The following is a 13,934-nucleotide window of genomic DNA, read 5'->3' as shown; positions in this document are numbered from 1 at the left end:
CACCTGCCCACAACATTCCGATTCGGGCCACGGTGATCCACAGACTTTTCCCCTACTGCATCTGTCTTTCTTTTTTTGGTTTATAGAGAAAGAAGAATTAATCCAGAGCGTGCTGACCCAGGTGGCAGAGCAGTTCTCAAGGTACAGAATCTTCTAGACACATAGTCCCAGGAGGGGTGCATCTCTGTGCGTGGCCATGGTGGGCCCTTGCTGGGAGGCTGTGTTGGGTGGCAGGCTTGGCACATCACTCACCTGGAGGAGCGGCCTTCCAGGTGGAGTCTTTTCATGGCTTCAGTAACTAAGCCAGTTCGGACGGGGTCCGGGAAGCACTCACCTTCTACACGGCGACTGGGCACTTTTTAGCAGGGGAGCTTGTATCACCCAGATTTTTTTCTCCACTCACTCTTCTGGGACTCAGATTCAATCTATGAGAATTGACACCATTTTTTCAATGGGCTTTAGAAGAAGTGTTGCCGTGGAGATCCTGTGTAGACGTGGGGCTTCTTGCTGTTACGAGTTATCCTGCCAGTTCCAAAGTAATGAATTGTACTGTGGCATCTCACTGCCCCGGGGCAGATGGGTGACCCACCCTTAAAGCCCAGGAGTGGCCGCAGCGAAGGGACTAGAGCCCGGAGAGGGCACACTGGGGCCCCTGCAGGGTCTGTGCCCAACAGGGCAGGGTGCCGGGACTGGGCCGTCCCTGCGGTGAGCGGAGGCCCCGGGGCGGCCGCCGAGAGCAGGTGCTCAGCGCCCAGGGGTGGGGAGGTAAACACACCCGCCAGCATGGTGCTGCTGTGCCTTCTATGGAAAATAGACCCTGGAGATCATTGGAGGCCGTGAGCTCCTTAAAAGCAACCCCTGGCATCTGTGCCCCCCACAGGGGTGAGCCCACGGAGGGTGGGGTGCGGGGGGTGAGCCCACCGGGAGGCCTCGCCCAGGGCAGGGGTGTCGCAGAGGTTTGCCAAGCCCACTGCACCTTGAGAATTTTAAGAGTCACGACTTGACTTTTTTTCCCATGCCCAGAGCATTTAAAATCAACGAACTGAAAGCTGAAGTCGCAAATCACCTGGCCGTGCTAGAGAAGCGAGTCGAATGTGAGTGAGTTTTCCATTTCCTTCTCGCTTGTCTTTTAACTCCTGTTTAAATGAACCGCTTCGCCTGGTGGTGGGTGGCGAGGGGAGCGAGGGGAGGCTGGAGGGAAGCGTGAATGTCTTCTCTTTGTGAAATGCTTGGAAATGACCTTGGATGCTGACGGAGGCGCCAACAGCGAGCATCTGTTTTACTGTGAGTCGCTTGGTGACAGGTGACAGGTCAGGAGACCGCCACGGCTCAGGCCACCGCACCTGCTCGGTAGGAGCACGTGGAAGCCTTGGGTGCAGGAGCTCCCACTCCCAGACCAGCCCCCTTGGGAAAGGAACTTGTGCTGAACATCTTCGTGTTTCTTTTCCCATAAACGAGGCAATCGCAGGCACTCGGTGTCTTCACGATTGGTTTCGGAATACGCCTGCCGAATCATCAGCTCGTTCCCAGTCTCCGCCAAGGCAACTGGAAAAACTTCCAGCAAGGCCGGGAGAGTCAGTTCGGATCTTGACTCAGGGGCCAAACAGCTAAAACTGGGAGGGGGACAGCCTTAGTGTCTCACCCTCTGTGTCCTCGTCCGGAAAATAAGGAGCAACGCTCGAATTCTCACGCCTCGTGATTCCCCACCGGACTCACACATCTTTGTCAATGCCAAGGCAAAGGGCAGCGAATTTATTAAGCTCAGGGATGACGAGACGAAATTCAAACCCGAGGCCAGCAGAGCCGTGGCATCCCCAGACACCTCCTGGCTGATTCGTATTCACAGGACGTACTGAATGTCACCTCCCATATCTTGTACGAATTGCCTGGATTTTTTTTTTCAAGAAGAATATTCAGGATCATGCAAAAACCCCATTCACCTTAATAACTGGAAGCATGACTTACATAGTCCTACCTCTCAGTAGGCTGACATTTAGAAAACCCATTTTGTATTCCGTCTTCAAAACCGATTGATTTTCCCCAGTGATGATGAAGAAGCCAGAAAGAGATTAAGTGACCTGCTCAAGCTCATCCAGCAAATTGGAAAAGTAAAGACTGGGACCAGCACTCGAGGTCCGGGTGGCACCGCTCCAGCTGTGCAGGACCCCGGGCACCTGGGAGGGCAGGGTAGGAGGCCCACACGTGGCGGCTGTGGCTGCATTCAGCAGACAAGGAGCTTCTTCCTAAGGGATTTTGGGGAGCCCCCAGGGGGCTGGGAGGTCTCAGGAGCAGGGCTTGCTCACTGGCTATGCAGCAGGAGCAAGGTCCCAAATCCCATGGAAAGCCGACGCCTTGAAGATACCGTACCTGAGCCCCAGGTGCCTGCTGTCTCCCCAGCACCCAGAGCTCTGTGCTCGGGCCCCCCAGCCCCCATGCTGTGGACATCGGGCTGCTCCTCTTAAACTGGCCACAGACCCAAAGTCTGGATGGATCAGGACCATGTACCCACACCCTGGCTGCAGGGGAGGGTGGTAGTTGCCCGTGGCCGTCGTGACGGAGTACCACAAACTGGAGGGGTGTAAAGTAACAGAAGAGGATTGTCTCACAGCACTAGAGGCCAGAAGTCCCAGACCAGGAGGTTGGGGCGCAGGGGGGTGGGGGGCAGGTCCTTCTGGAGGCTCTGAGGGAGCATCTGCTCCTGCATCTTCCAGCTGCCGGCGGCTCAGCATCCTTGGCTTGTGGCCACATCCCCTGGACCACCCCATCCTCACACGGCCCCTCCTCGCATCTCCATGTCTCCGGACCCCTCTGCCTGTCTCCTGGAAGGACCGTCTCATCCGGAGAGCCATAATCTGTTGTATCCACAGGAACCTTGCTCTAAGTAAGGTCACACTCACGGGTTCTGGGGGTCGGGATGTGAGCATATCCTTTTGGGGACACAAGTCAACCCACCATAGAGCATGTGGTTGACACAAGTCAACCCACCATAGAGCATGTTTGCAGTGGAAGCAAGCTCAGCTTCCCACCGAGCCCCATCAAGTCGGGGATTGTCCAGACGCCGTGGGAAGGGGTTCGGCGAAAGGACACAAAGGGCATTTGCTGCTGATTCCCCATCTCCGTTACAGAAGCGCAGAGGCGCCCAGACGCACCCGGAGGCGGCAGGTGGCCGCCGGCCCAGCGCGCCGGCCTCTCCCCACCCCGCTTCTCCCCCAGAAGCCAGCCCCGGCTCCTGCGGCCTCTTGCAAACAGGAGAGTCCGAGAGGCCATTAATGAATTTTCGAAACTCCTCCCGAATGCTGTGTGGACCTCAGCTGGCGAGGCTCCCAGCATCCGGCCACCGAGACGCTGCTCAGCACAGGAGGGTTTTGATTTTGCCTTCGGGCGGTGTGTGCACTGAGGACGGCGGGGCCAGGCGCCCGTGACCTTCTCCCCTGCCAGGGCCGCCCCGAATCCTCCCGAGCTCGCTCGCTCCTCGGAGGGATGGCATCTCCCTGCACGCCCACGTGCACATCACAGGTCACCTGGAGAGTGCATTAGGCCCCTCCCCCGGGGTGCAGGTTCGGCCGCCTCCGCTGGGATCAGCTTGTTACTAACTGTGCTGGCCTCTGGCACCGGACACCCAGGCACAGCAGGAATGGGATCGGTGGGGCGTCCCACAGCCGACATCCCCACCTCCTGGCTGCCCCGTCCTCGCGGGAGCACACCCACCAGGACTTGTGCATGATTCCGACAGGCTCTCGGCCATCCACCAGGCTTCCGGACACCCGTCCCCAGCCTCCAAGGCCCCTGCGCCACAGCACAGAGGGGCAGGCTGCCTCACCTGAGCCGAGCCCCAGTGGCGCGAGCTCCAAAACCTGCCCCAACACTGCGGTTCCTTAACCCCGAATGTGTGAATGTCCAGGACACAGCAGGGACCTCGGATGGGGAAGCGAAGTCCAGAGGCCTGGACTCTCACACGCACGCTCACATGCATGCACACACATTACACTCTCATGCTCGCACACGTAAGCGCGTGTGTGAACATGCAGGGACATGGGCATGCAGCTGCTTGCACACGTGTAAACACATACATGCAGATGTAGAGGCAGGCACACACACACGTGCACACCTCCCGGGCATGCGGGTGTAAGCACAGTGACACATGCACATAGGCACGCACCCTTGCTTTAGCTGGCATACGTGAGCTGTTGTACGTGTCCTTGAGTTCCAGGAGGCGCGGCTAACCTGGCCGTCTGTACCCCACATTACGCTGGGTTGACTAGTTTTGAGTGGAATCTCCTGGGTTGTTTGTTTTGTTTTGTTTTTTTAACCTTCTCAAACCTAATTCTTCTGAATCAGATATAAGCATCTGAATTTCTCTTAATTCACTTTAGAAGCTTTCCTTCCTTCTTACATAAGCCGTTTTCCTTCATTAAAGGGAGTCTGAGGTCCTGCTTAGGTTAGAAATGATGTCATGGGCACGGGACACCCAGGTCCTCAGCCGCCTCCCAGCTGGAGATGAAACCCCAGGTTGGGGGGAGGGACTCCCTCCCTTGTTTGTGGGACGTGGCTGCGGCGCCAGGCATCCTGCTCCCGCGCCCAGGCCTGGACCAGAACCGAAAGGCCGGGACAGCTGGCCGGCGGGGCAGGGTTCAATGCCAGGACACACAAACAATCCGGGAGACTCGAGGCTGAAACCCAAGCTTTCCTCTGTGCCGCTCGGGACGTGTGGTTTATGCACATGCTTTGCCGAAGCCCTTGGAGGAAGTGTTGAGGTTGTGCACTAGCCAGGCGGGACTTGAACCAACTTCCTTAGCTCCGCCGCTGAAGGGGGGTCTTGGCGGCTGAGGCGGCCTCTCAGGAGAGCCCTGCGAGCCGCTGGGCAGGACGAGGGCAGAGCGGCCTCCCTGGCTGCGCTGTGGCCTCCGCCCCCTGAGGCCCCTTCCCCAGAGCCGGCGCCCCTCCTCGAGAATCATCCCAGAGGTTCTCCTTCGGGGTGACTTGCAGAGCCCTCCCGCGCCCCCACGACTCCTGAAGTCCTGGAGGGGACCCCCCGGGCTCGCAGGGGGTGCTCCTCGTGGGTGGTCTCCAGCAGCCCTCCAGCGCTCTAGTTCGGGGTTCCGCTCTGTGCCCACCTGTTTAAAGCTTGCGGGTGGACGGTAGGGACCCGACACTCAGCCTCACTCGGGGCCGTTGCCGGGGTCTATGCAGGACTTCCCCGGGGTGGGCCCCCGCTCTTGGGCCGGACCCTCTCCCTCCTGGGGGACGGGGGGCAGAGCGGGGCTGGCGCGGGCCAAAGGCGAGCCGTGGAACCTTCCGGAGGCGGCCTGGACAGGACGGGAGCGGCGGCCACGGTGTGCGGTGCTCTGGCTCCTGCCCCCGGGCTCCCCCGCCCCAGGCCCGCCTCTAATCCTGTGACCTGCTTTTTCTCTCCACTGATTAATGCGCAACTTTGTGTCTTGTTACTCGCTATCAATTTCCTTGGCAACCAGGCTCTTCAGAAGCGGAGTCCTCATAGACCCTGAATCCCTGGGATTCGAACTAGCGATATTGTACTGTGTCGCCCAAAAGGCCTACTTTGAACGTCAACCCCAGTAGACGGCCTGGAAATCTGACCTACGTGAACCAATATCGAATAATCGAACATGACGCCCCCACCGCAAGCCGTGAGCCAGGAGGCGGCTGCTAACCCGGGGCGTGTCCTTAAGGTCCTGATAACGGTGAAAAAGCCACTGAGGAAACCCAGCAAGCAGCAGGATCCCCATTTTGTCTTTTTAAAACCCCGGATGGACAGACGGCTGTTTGGCGTGCATGGAGGGCGGGGCGGTGGGAGAGAAACACCTGGAAAGATCCACACGGTATGTACGGAATAAATGGGTTGTTCTCTGGGCCGCTGGGACCACAGATAAATGTTAAAACGTTCTTCTTTGAGGCGTTCTGTGTCTCCTCCATCGTCTACAACGATCAGATGTATTCGGGAGAAACGATGTTTAAAACGCAGTAAAGGCAACCGTGGACTTCGGCCGCCAGGACGCGGCCACCCTGTTTGGACTCTACGCTGCGTGTCTCTTGGCTGTGGGGATCAAAGTCTATCCCACGTATCCGGACTCCTCCAGAGCCGCCCGCTTTCCGGACGTTTCTGCCGTTTCCGTGTCAACAAGGCCGAGCTCCTTCCCAGGGACGCGGCCCCTGCCCCGCGCTGAGGACAGAGGACAGCGTCCCCGTGGCCGACAGCCGCCTGCGGTGTGGCCCGGGCTCGGCGCTCCGGGAGGTCCAGACGCAAACCAGACGGGGTGCGAGCCGCTGCGCTCTTCTCGGAGGAGGACCCGTGGCTTCCAGCCGCCTCCTAATGGGGTCTGCGAGGCAAGGAAGCGCGGAGAGCGCGTCGCCCCCAAAGGATGCTGTGGGCTCTTGGTGAGGGAGCGACGTCCCCGACATCAGATTCCCTGCGCTGCTGCACCTGGCTGGTCCCAGCCCCTTGCACCGACGGCCCCACGCTCTGGTCCCGTGTCCTGGTGGAGGGGCCCCTGCACAACATCCCCCGCGGGGGCCCAGAAGCGAGTCGCCAGGACCACATCAGAACTATCAGACCCTCCAGATTCCCATCACTTTGGTTAGAAAGAAGCAGTCTCTTCACGGAGCCCTGTCCCTGCCTGGGCCCTGCCCCTGGAGACGCTTACAGAACTGCCCTGGGGGCTCAGGGTTCCGGCAGGCACCTGCCGGGTGTTCCTCTCTCCCGACACTTGCCGTGGGAGGGGACTGTTTTTCCTCGAGAAGCAAGCGTTCACGTTGTATTTTTAGGTATTCAGGCCACGCTTGAGGGAAAGGGGAATAGAGGAGCATCGTGGGTAGCATCTTTTTGCATAAAAATTGAGGTGTGGTTCCGGAGCATCAACAACAACAACAACAACAACAAAAACCCGACTCTAACCTAAAAGCTTTTCCAAAGCCACTTGCTTCGTGGCCCTATTTCTCAGGCTCCGTGTGCACCTGCCAGAGTGAACGCCTTGAAGGTGAACACTCGCTGGGAGGCATGAGCTCCGGTGCGTTTTTTGGTCAACAGTAGTGTCTGGGGCTGCAGGAAGGTGAGCAAGCCCGGGCTCTGCTCCCCGTTGACCTGGCCAGTTCGCGTCTCCCCGAAGTCCACAGCTTCTCCTGGTTAGGTGCTCCAGCGGGACCTTAACATTTTGAAGGGTTTATATTAACGTGAGTTCGTCGTTGCCAGGAAGGCTGGGGTTTTGCCCATTGAGCTTCTCGTCGTGTTTTAACACACGGCGGCCACATTTCCTCCTTTTCTTCCTGGGATAAGAGATTTCTTTGTCCTCTGTCCTCCGCCGGTGCTTAGGGGCCTGGAGAGAGAGAGCGGGAAGTGGGTACAGGAAGCCTCAGCAGTGTGGGGAGGGAAGCAGGGGCTCGGCCCTGCAGAAACCGCACGGAGGGGTGCGGCGCTGCGTCCAGGCCCAGGACATGCCGGGGCCCTCGTCCCTGAGCCGCGAGCAGCCCTCCGCAGCGGGCACCGTGGCCGGAGCCAGAGCCAGGTTTTCTCGCAGGGCCGCCCCCGGTGACCAGCCTGGAGAGGGCTTCTGCGTGTTTCCATGGTAACCCCCTTGTTTCTCTTTGTCCCAGTGGAAGGCCTGAAAGTGGTGGAGATTGAGAAATGCAAGAGTGACATCAAGAAGATGCGAGAGGAGCTGGCGGCCAGAAGCAGCAGGTAAGGCCGGGCCTGGGAAGAGCTCCCCGGACACGGGTCCCGGGAGGGGGCTCTGGGCTCTGTTTTGGGACCCAGCCCTGGCTGGGGGGAGCACGGCACGGAGGCAGCCGGGCCCCGGGCTGGGATGTGCTTGTCAACGACACGGCCTTCCTAGCATAAGAGGGAGTGTCCGGCAGGTAGAGGCGAGGAGGATGGCTTCATGTCACGGGGGAACAATCCTCCCGCAGATCGAAGTGTTAGGATCAACTTATCCAGCTTGAGAGAAGTTGGCATCGATGCGTAAAGAAGGGGCCCCATGAGAGGGAAAGGGCTTTGGCTTGTGGTGTCCGGAGGCCGAGCTCCTGCGTGGACGTCCCCACAGCACGGAGCAGCAGGTCACAGGAAAGATGCCACAGGCCTCTGGCCATCTCGATGCCGAGATCACTTACTGTGCAGAACGAGGGGTGCTCCCCAGGGGAGCCTAAATCAGGGAAGAACACGGGGGGCTTCGTTATGTGTCCCCTCCCCCCCAAAAGCAAGTGCTTGTACGAGCAGGCCCCTCCACCGGAACGGTGGTCACAGCACGCATTCGGGTTGACGGCGGAGAGGATGAGGGAGGAGCACGTGCATCCAGCGCTTGCAGGGGGAGGGGCTGACACCTGCTGCTGGCCGGATTCCCACCCCACCCCCAACCCACCGCTACCCACCCAGGAGGACCCACGGGACAACGTGGCCTCCTCCCTCCCAGGATGGGGCACCGCCAGGCACCACTGAGGGCCCAGCCGGGCCTCAGCGGGGTTTGCTGGGGACCAGGAACCTAGGAAGAGCCCTGCGCACACCCTGCCGGTGGTCTCTGAAAGCTCACCTGCCAGTGAGACCATTCCCTGACTTAAAGCGTTGAGGGCAAGCAGCTCGGGGTGGAGGGGGAGGCTGGCTGCACCTGCAGGGGGTGAGGGGGGAGCTGTGGAGCTGCCCCCGCTGGGCTCGGAGGGCAGCCTGATTAGTAGGGCCTTACAGGGACCGCAGCACGTTTATGTCACATCCACTTGGCACCTGACGTGGATCTGGGGATGTCTCATCCCATTTGACTTGAGGACATCGGGGTGAAGGGGTCTGTGGAAACTCGCAGAAAACTGGGAGTGAGTAGTTCACCCCGGACATCCCGAGTGAGAGGCTCTTTAGGGGCTGGAGGCAGAGTCGCTCGCGGGACCAGGGAAGAGCCCTGGGGTTGGCTGGGGCAGGCGGCTGGCAAGGAGGTCAGGCTGTGGTCACAGAGGCACCCCCGGGCGCCTCCCTCCTGTGGCCAGTCCCCATGCCCGAGTACGAGGAGCCAGTGAGCCAGGCCCAGCGCTTAGCCCAAGCCCGTGACCGGGGGCCGCCCGTGGCCGCTGCTCTGAGGGCCTGTGGCCCCGTGCCCGGGAGCCGCCCTCTTCCCCGGGGCCCGGCGTGGGCAGACCTCTGGGCAGAGGATGGGCCTCCAGCCCCGCCAGCGTGACCGGCCTCCTCGGGCAGCTTCGGGGCAGGGGCTCCAACTGGCGCTTGTCTTCAGCCTGAGACAAAAGGCTCCGTGCACAGGCCTCAGTTCCCCCGTCTGCACAACGGGCCGAGGGGGTGTCTCTGGGGCGGGATGGTGCCCCGAGGTCCCCTCCTGCCTCTGTGGACATCACCTCTGTCAGAAATGTGCTGCGCCCACAGAGCCCACGGAGCACCTGCGGGAGGCATTTTTAGAAAGTGGCCTTTGGTCCCTCCTCAGATGGCCGAGTCCTGCCGCCCCCCGCCCCGAGAGCAGCAGGGGGTGGGGGTGAGTCACAGGCCCTGCCCTGGCCGGTCCCCACCCGGCGGCATCCCAGGCTCCCTGCGGCTCCCCCGTGGAAGGGGGCGTGTGCCGTCCCTGCTGCCACCACTCGGGCCACAGGCGGAGAGAACTCGCTTGGTCCAGGTCGTACCGGTTTCCCGCCGCTGCCCCAACAGCACCACGTTCCGGATGCCTGAACCACCACCAACGTGTTCCGTCTCGGTTCTGATGGCCAGAGGTCAGAGGCCACGCTGTCCACAAGGCCACGCTCCCCCGACGGCTCCAGGGAGGATCTATCATCCCAGCCTCGCTCTGAAGCTTCTGGAGGTTGTCGGCAGGCCCTGGGGCTCCCGGCGGCCCCTGCACGACTACAGCCCCCGCTTCACGCGGCCCGCTCCCCGTGAAGCCTCACCCCGTTGAAGGTGCCCAACGTCCGCCTTTAAAAGGACACCAGTCCTCTTGGATGCGGGCCCACGCCCCCGCAGGTTGGCCACATCTGAAGTAACGACGCCCGTGATGACCCTGTTTCCAAAGGTCCCAGGGGCTAGGACTCCCCTTCTCACCTTTGGGGGGCATAAGTCGAACAGCCCACGTGGAGGACGCACCCAATTTTAGAGCGCACGGGGAGAGGCCCACCCGGCGAGCCGAGCGGCGACGCGTGACCCTCGGGCGCCCACCTGGCCGTGTGGGCTGAGCCGAGGCGCCCGGGCTCCACCGAGGACTGGGGGGCCCTTCCTTGCCGCCCAGAAAGTACATTTTTAGAGCCCACAATGCCATGATCCAAAGCGAAGACTTCCCGGTGCCCTAACTGCTTGCAGAGGCGATATTCTCAGCAGACGGTTTTCGCAGCATCCCACGTAGGTGAGAGACGGGGAAATGTGACTCTTCTTCAGTCAAAACCAGAGTGGGGTAAAAATCCCGAACGTTGCTGATACATTTGGGAGAAAGAAACCCAGCGGCCTGGGCTCAAGCCTAACCCACAGCCACGCCGGCCACCTGGAGCCTGGTGCAGGAGCCCGGCGGCCCTTCCGTGACCCCCACAAACAGCCCTTTGCTTCGCTTTACGCAGAAGTGAACTCCGACGGCCAAGGATACACCGCGTGCGCGCCCCAACACAGACGTGTTGTCCGGAGGGGTCCACCGGAGTCGTTTCGGCGTCCCTGGCCCACGGGGACACACGGGCACCCCTGGCAGCCCCATCGAGCCGCTGGGTGGTGCTGAGCCTCTCCGGGAGGACGCATGGAACCAGGGAGGCAGCCCCGTCCCCACCCGGAAGGCCGATGAGCCTGAAGTCCTGCCCCACGTGGGCCCCCACGCAAGACCACCCCGCGGGGCCTCCAGGCGGTGGGAGCAGCAGCCGAGGGGAGGTCGCAGGCAGCCTCCCAGCGCCCCCCGAACAGGCTGCGCTCCTCTGAGACACACGCCTGGGGGTTCTCCGCCCGCCCTCCTGCTCCCCCCAGGGCCGGGCCTCGCTGGGCGCACCGGGAGCTGGCCACCGTCCCCGGCGGGGAGGGCTGGGGTCTGTGGTCTCCACGTTCATCCCAAATGGCCTTGTCCACCGGATGAGCCACAGGGAACGGGGGGCTGGGAGCCCAGGAAATGAAAGCAAACATAAGCCCCAAATAGAATGAAAAGAAAAGGCGCCGTGCCAGCTGCTCTGTCGCTGGAAGATGCCGTTCCCGTGGCAACGGGGCACGGAGGGAGCTGTCAGGGCCGCCCGGCCCAGGTGAGGGGGTGGGGGTGCTGGTGAGGGTCGCAGGGCACCCGGCGGACGCCCCGGACCCTGGGATTCCAGCAGGCAAACCGTCTAGCTTTGTGCCCGCATCCCTGGGCAATGTGCACGGCTCTGCACGCGGCGCGGCGGGTGTGGGTGTCTGCAGGGGAGGGGCTGAGCGCAGGGAGGGGGCGAGGGCGACCGTGGGGTCTCCTCTCTCAAGCGCGCGTCACTGCTCGTGAACGTGCGGGGCGCGACTCCTCCTTTACAGGGCGGCAGTGGGGGTCACCCAGCTGGTCCCCTTCCACGGCGCGTTGGTCGCCGTTTTGCTGGACCCGCGTTAAAAATCCCCCCACCCCCGCCCACGGAGCCCGGTGCGGCACCGCGTTGAGGGGAGACAGAGGGACCCCGAAGGCTAAGCGGGAGGCTCCTTTTCTCAGGAAGGAAACAGACTTGGTATTACTCCGAGTTTGCCAGCGGCCTAGCCCGAGCCCGGGGAAAACCTCCAGATGGGCCGGATGCCGGGGCGCCCCCCACCCCGAGATCTGGACACCAAGCTGCCCGGTGTGCTGCGGGTGTGGAGCCCTCCTTCTGGAAAGAAGCACTGTGCTGCGACCTTTCTTCGCTTGCAACACTGTGAGCAACAAACGAATCAAAATCTGGACCAACACCAGCTGCTGTGCTCTCCCGGGAGGCCACGGTCCACGCTCTCCTCAGCCCACCCGAGGCCTTCTTTTCTCCTCGAACCTTGGTAGATTTTTCTCGGTCCGTGCGGCGAGCAGCGCATCCGTCCCCCCTTTCCCCTGAAGCCTCCTTACTCCGCGTGACACTCGTCATCATCTTACAACGATCGGCCGTCCCGTTGGTGCCACAATGGTTTAGAGAATGTCCCGTCCTGCAACATTTAGGCGGCTTCTGGTTCGACGTGTTCTGATAACAGCAGATGACGCCGCAGCAAATGGACCGATTTGCTCGCATCTAATTCTTTCCTTGAAATAAATTCCCCGGCGTAGACGCCACAGGCTTAGAGGATATGGATTTCTCTGTGGCTCCCGGGCGATGGGACTTGACCCGCAAAGTTGGTAACGTGTGAGGATAGGGAGCACGTCCACTTCCGGGGAGGTAGGGTCCCATGCGCATCAGCCCCCCGCATGCCACCAGGTCAGCACCCCCCCACCCCCGGATGCCGGAAGGCGGGTTCCCTCCAAAACACCCCTGGCGCTGTTGGTTCTGTCCTTGTGGGGCAATTCCTCGAGACTAACAAGGGAAGGAAAACAGAGTCAGGAGTCAGGTAGCAACGTTCATCCCTCAAAGGTAGGTACCGGGGGAAACTGGAAAGGTCCTAGGAGTCGGCGGTGGGAGCCTGGATCAGCCACCCCAGGAGCACCGCCGAGGGACGTGCCTTGTACCGAAGCTGCAGGCAGGAGCGTTCGCCGTATGCTAGGTTGGGGTGGGGGGGGAGGGTAGCAAAAGAGTAAGTTTGGTACAATTCCATTTTTATCCAAAAAAAAAAAAAGAAAAAAAAAAAGCACAAGACACTGTCCCTGGGTGTCCGCGCCTAGGAACGTTCTGGAAGGATACCCCACACTTAACAGAAGGTATTTCCAGGGTGTGAGATTGAGAGAAGTAGGTAACGTGGGGGCTCGCTTTCTTCTTTTTTAACTTTGCCCACTTCCTTCTTGTTTGAATTTTTTTTTTAGCAGTGTTTTACTTGCGTCCTGGAAAGGTTTTAAGGAATGAGAGCCCCACCGTCACCGTCACAGGCACAGGCAGGGTCCCTGGGGGGTGAGCAATGAGAGGTCACCGGCTTGACGTCTTACTCTCCCGTAACAAATAAGAGAGGTGGCCCGTGGGGCGCGGGTTTGGTTTGGGCGTCTGGGGTGCTGCTCGGAGGAGGGGCCCCCGCGGGCACCACGTCCGACGTGGCCGCACCAGAACTAATCCCGACTGTTCCCCCTCAGGACCAGCTGTCCCTGCAAGTACAGTTTTGTGGATAACAACAGGAGGTTGACGCCTCGGCGTGATGTCCCCACGTATCCCAAGGTAAGAGCGAGTTCTGGCCGGCGGGGGGGCGGGGGGAGAGAGCAGGGCTGTGCACCCCCAGCCCAGCCGTCGTCCAGAATGAAAGGTGTCCATCGCCCACTGCAGTTGCTTATAGGAAACCAAACAGGGGCGCCTGGGTGAGCGTCCGACTCTCGATCTCAGCTCAGGTCTGGATCTCAGGGATCGAGCCCCGCGTGGGGCTCTGCGCTCAGCTCGGAATCTGCTTGAGACTCTCTCCCTCCGCTCCTCCTCCTGCTCTCTCGCTCTCTCTAAAATAATAATAATAATAATAAATAAGTAAATGTAAAACTAAACAAACCAAAAGACCCCCCGGGAAGATGACCTCTCATCCCAGAGCATCGTGCGGGTCTTACATGTGGGACCACAGCCCATGTCCTGTGACACTTTGACCATCCCCCCATCCACACCCCTGCTTTGACCATCCCCCATGCACACCCCCATTTTGACCGTCCCCCCATCCACACCCCACTTTGACCGTCCCCCACCCACACCCCCGCTTTGACCGTCCCCCATCCACACCCCCACTTTGACCATCCCCCCATCCACACCCCAACTTTGACCATTGCCCCAACCACACCCCCACTTTGACCATCCCCCATCCACACCCCCACTTTGACCATCCCCCCATCCACACCCCTGCTTTGACCGTCCCCCCATCCACACCCCTGCTTTGAACGTCCCCCCAACCACAC

General features: G+C 60.8%; 1 protein-coding gene across 5 annotated transcripts in view; it reads left to right on the top strand.

The window, feature by feature from the left end:
- PDE9A (phosphodiesterase 9A) overlaps window positions 1-13,934 on the top strand; it is an 87,112-nt gene that overhangs the window by 57,545 nt on the left and 15,633 nt on the right. For 4 of the 5 annotated variants that reach the window (XM_025983341.2, XM_025983343.2, XM_025983342.2 and 1 more), the window contains exons 5-8: window positions 87-141; window positions 1,024-1,094; window positions 7,606-7,690; window positions 13,140-13,221. In XM_025983341.2, the coding sequence (XP_025839126.2) occupies window positions 87-141; window positions 1,024-1,094; window positions 7,606-7,690; window positions 13,140-13,221 (293 nt within the window). Of the gene's footprint in view, window positions 1-86; window positions 142-1,023; window positions 1,095-7,348; window positions 7,518-7,605; window positions 7,691-13,139; window positions 13,222-13,934 lie in introns of those variants that run through there. The other variant, XM_072739665.1, reaches the window with a different exon arrangement.

This window comes from Vulpes vulpes, chromosome 15 (assembly GCF_048418805.1).
Source record: "Vulpes vulpes isolate BD-2025 chromosome 15, VulVul3, whole genome shotgun sequence".
NCBI lineage: Eukaryota > Metazoa > Chordata > Mammalia > Carnivora > Canidae > Vulpes > Vulpes vulpes.
Note: the sequence above shows the minus strand (reverse complement) of the source record. Positions and strands in the feature narration are given on the sequence as shown.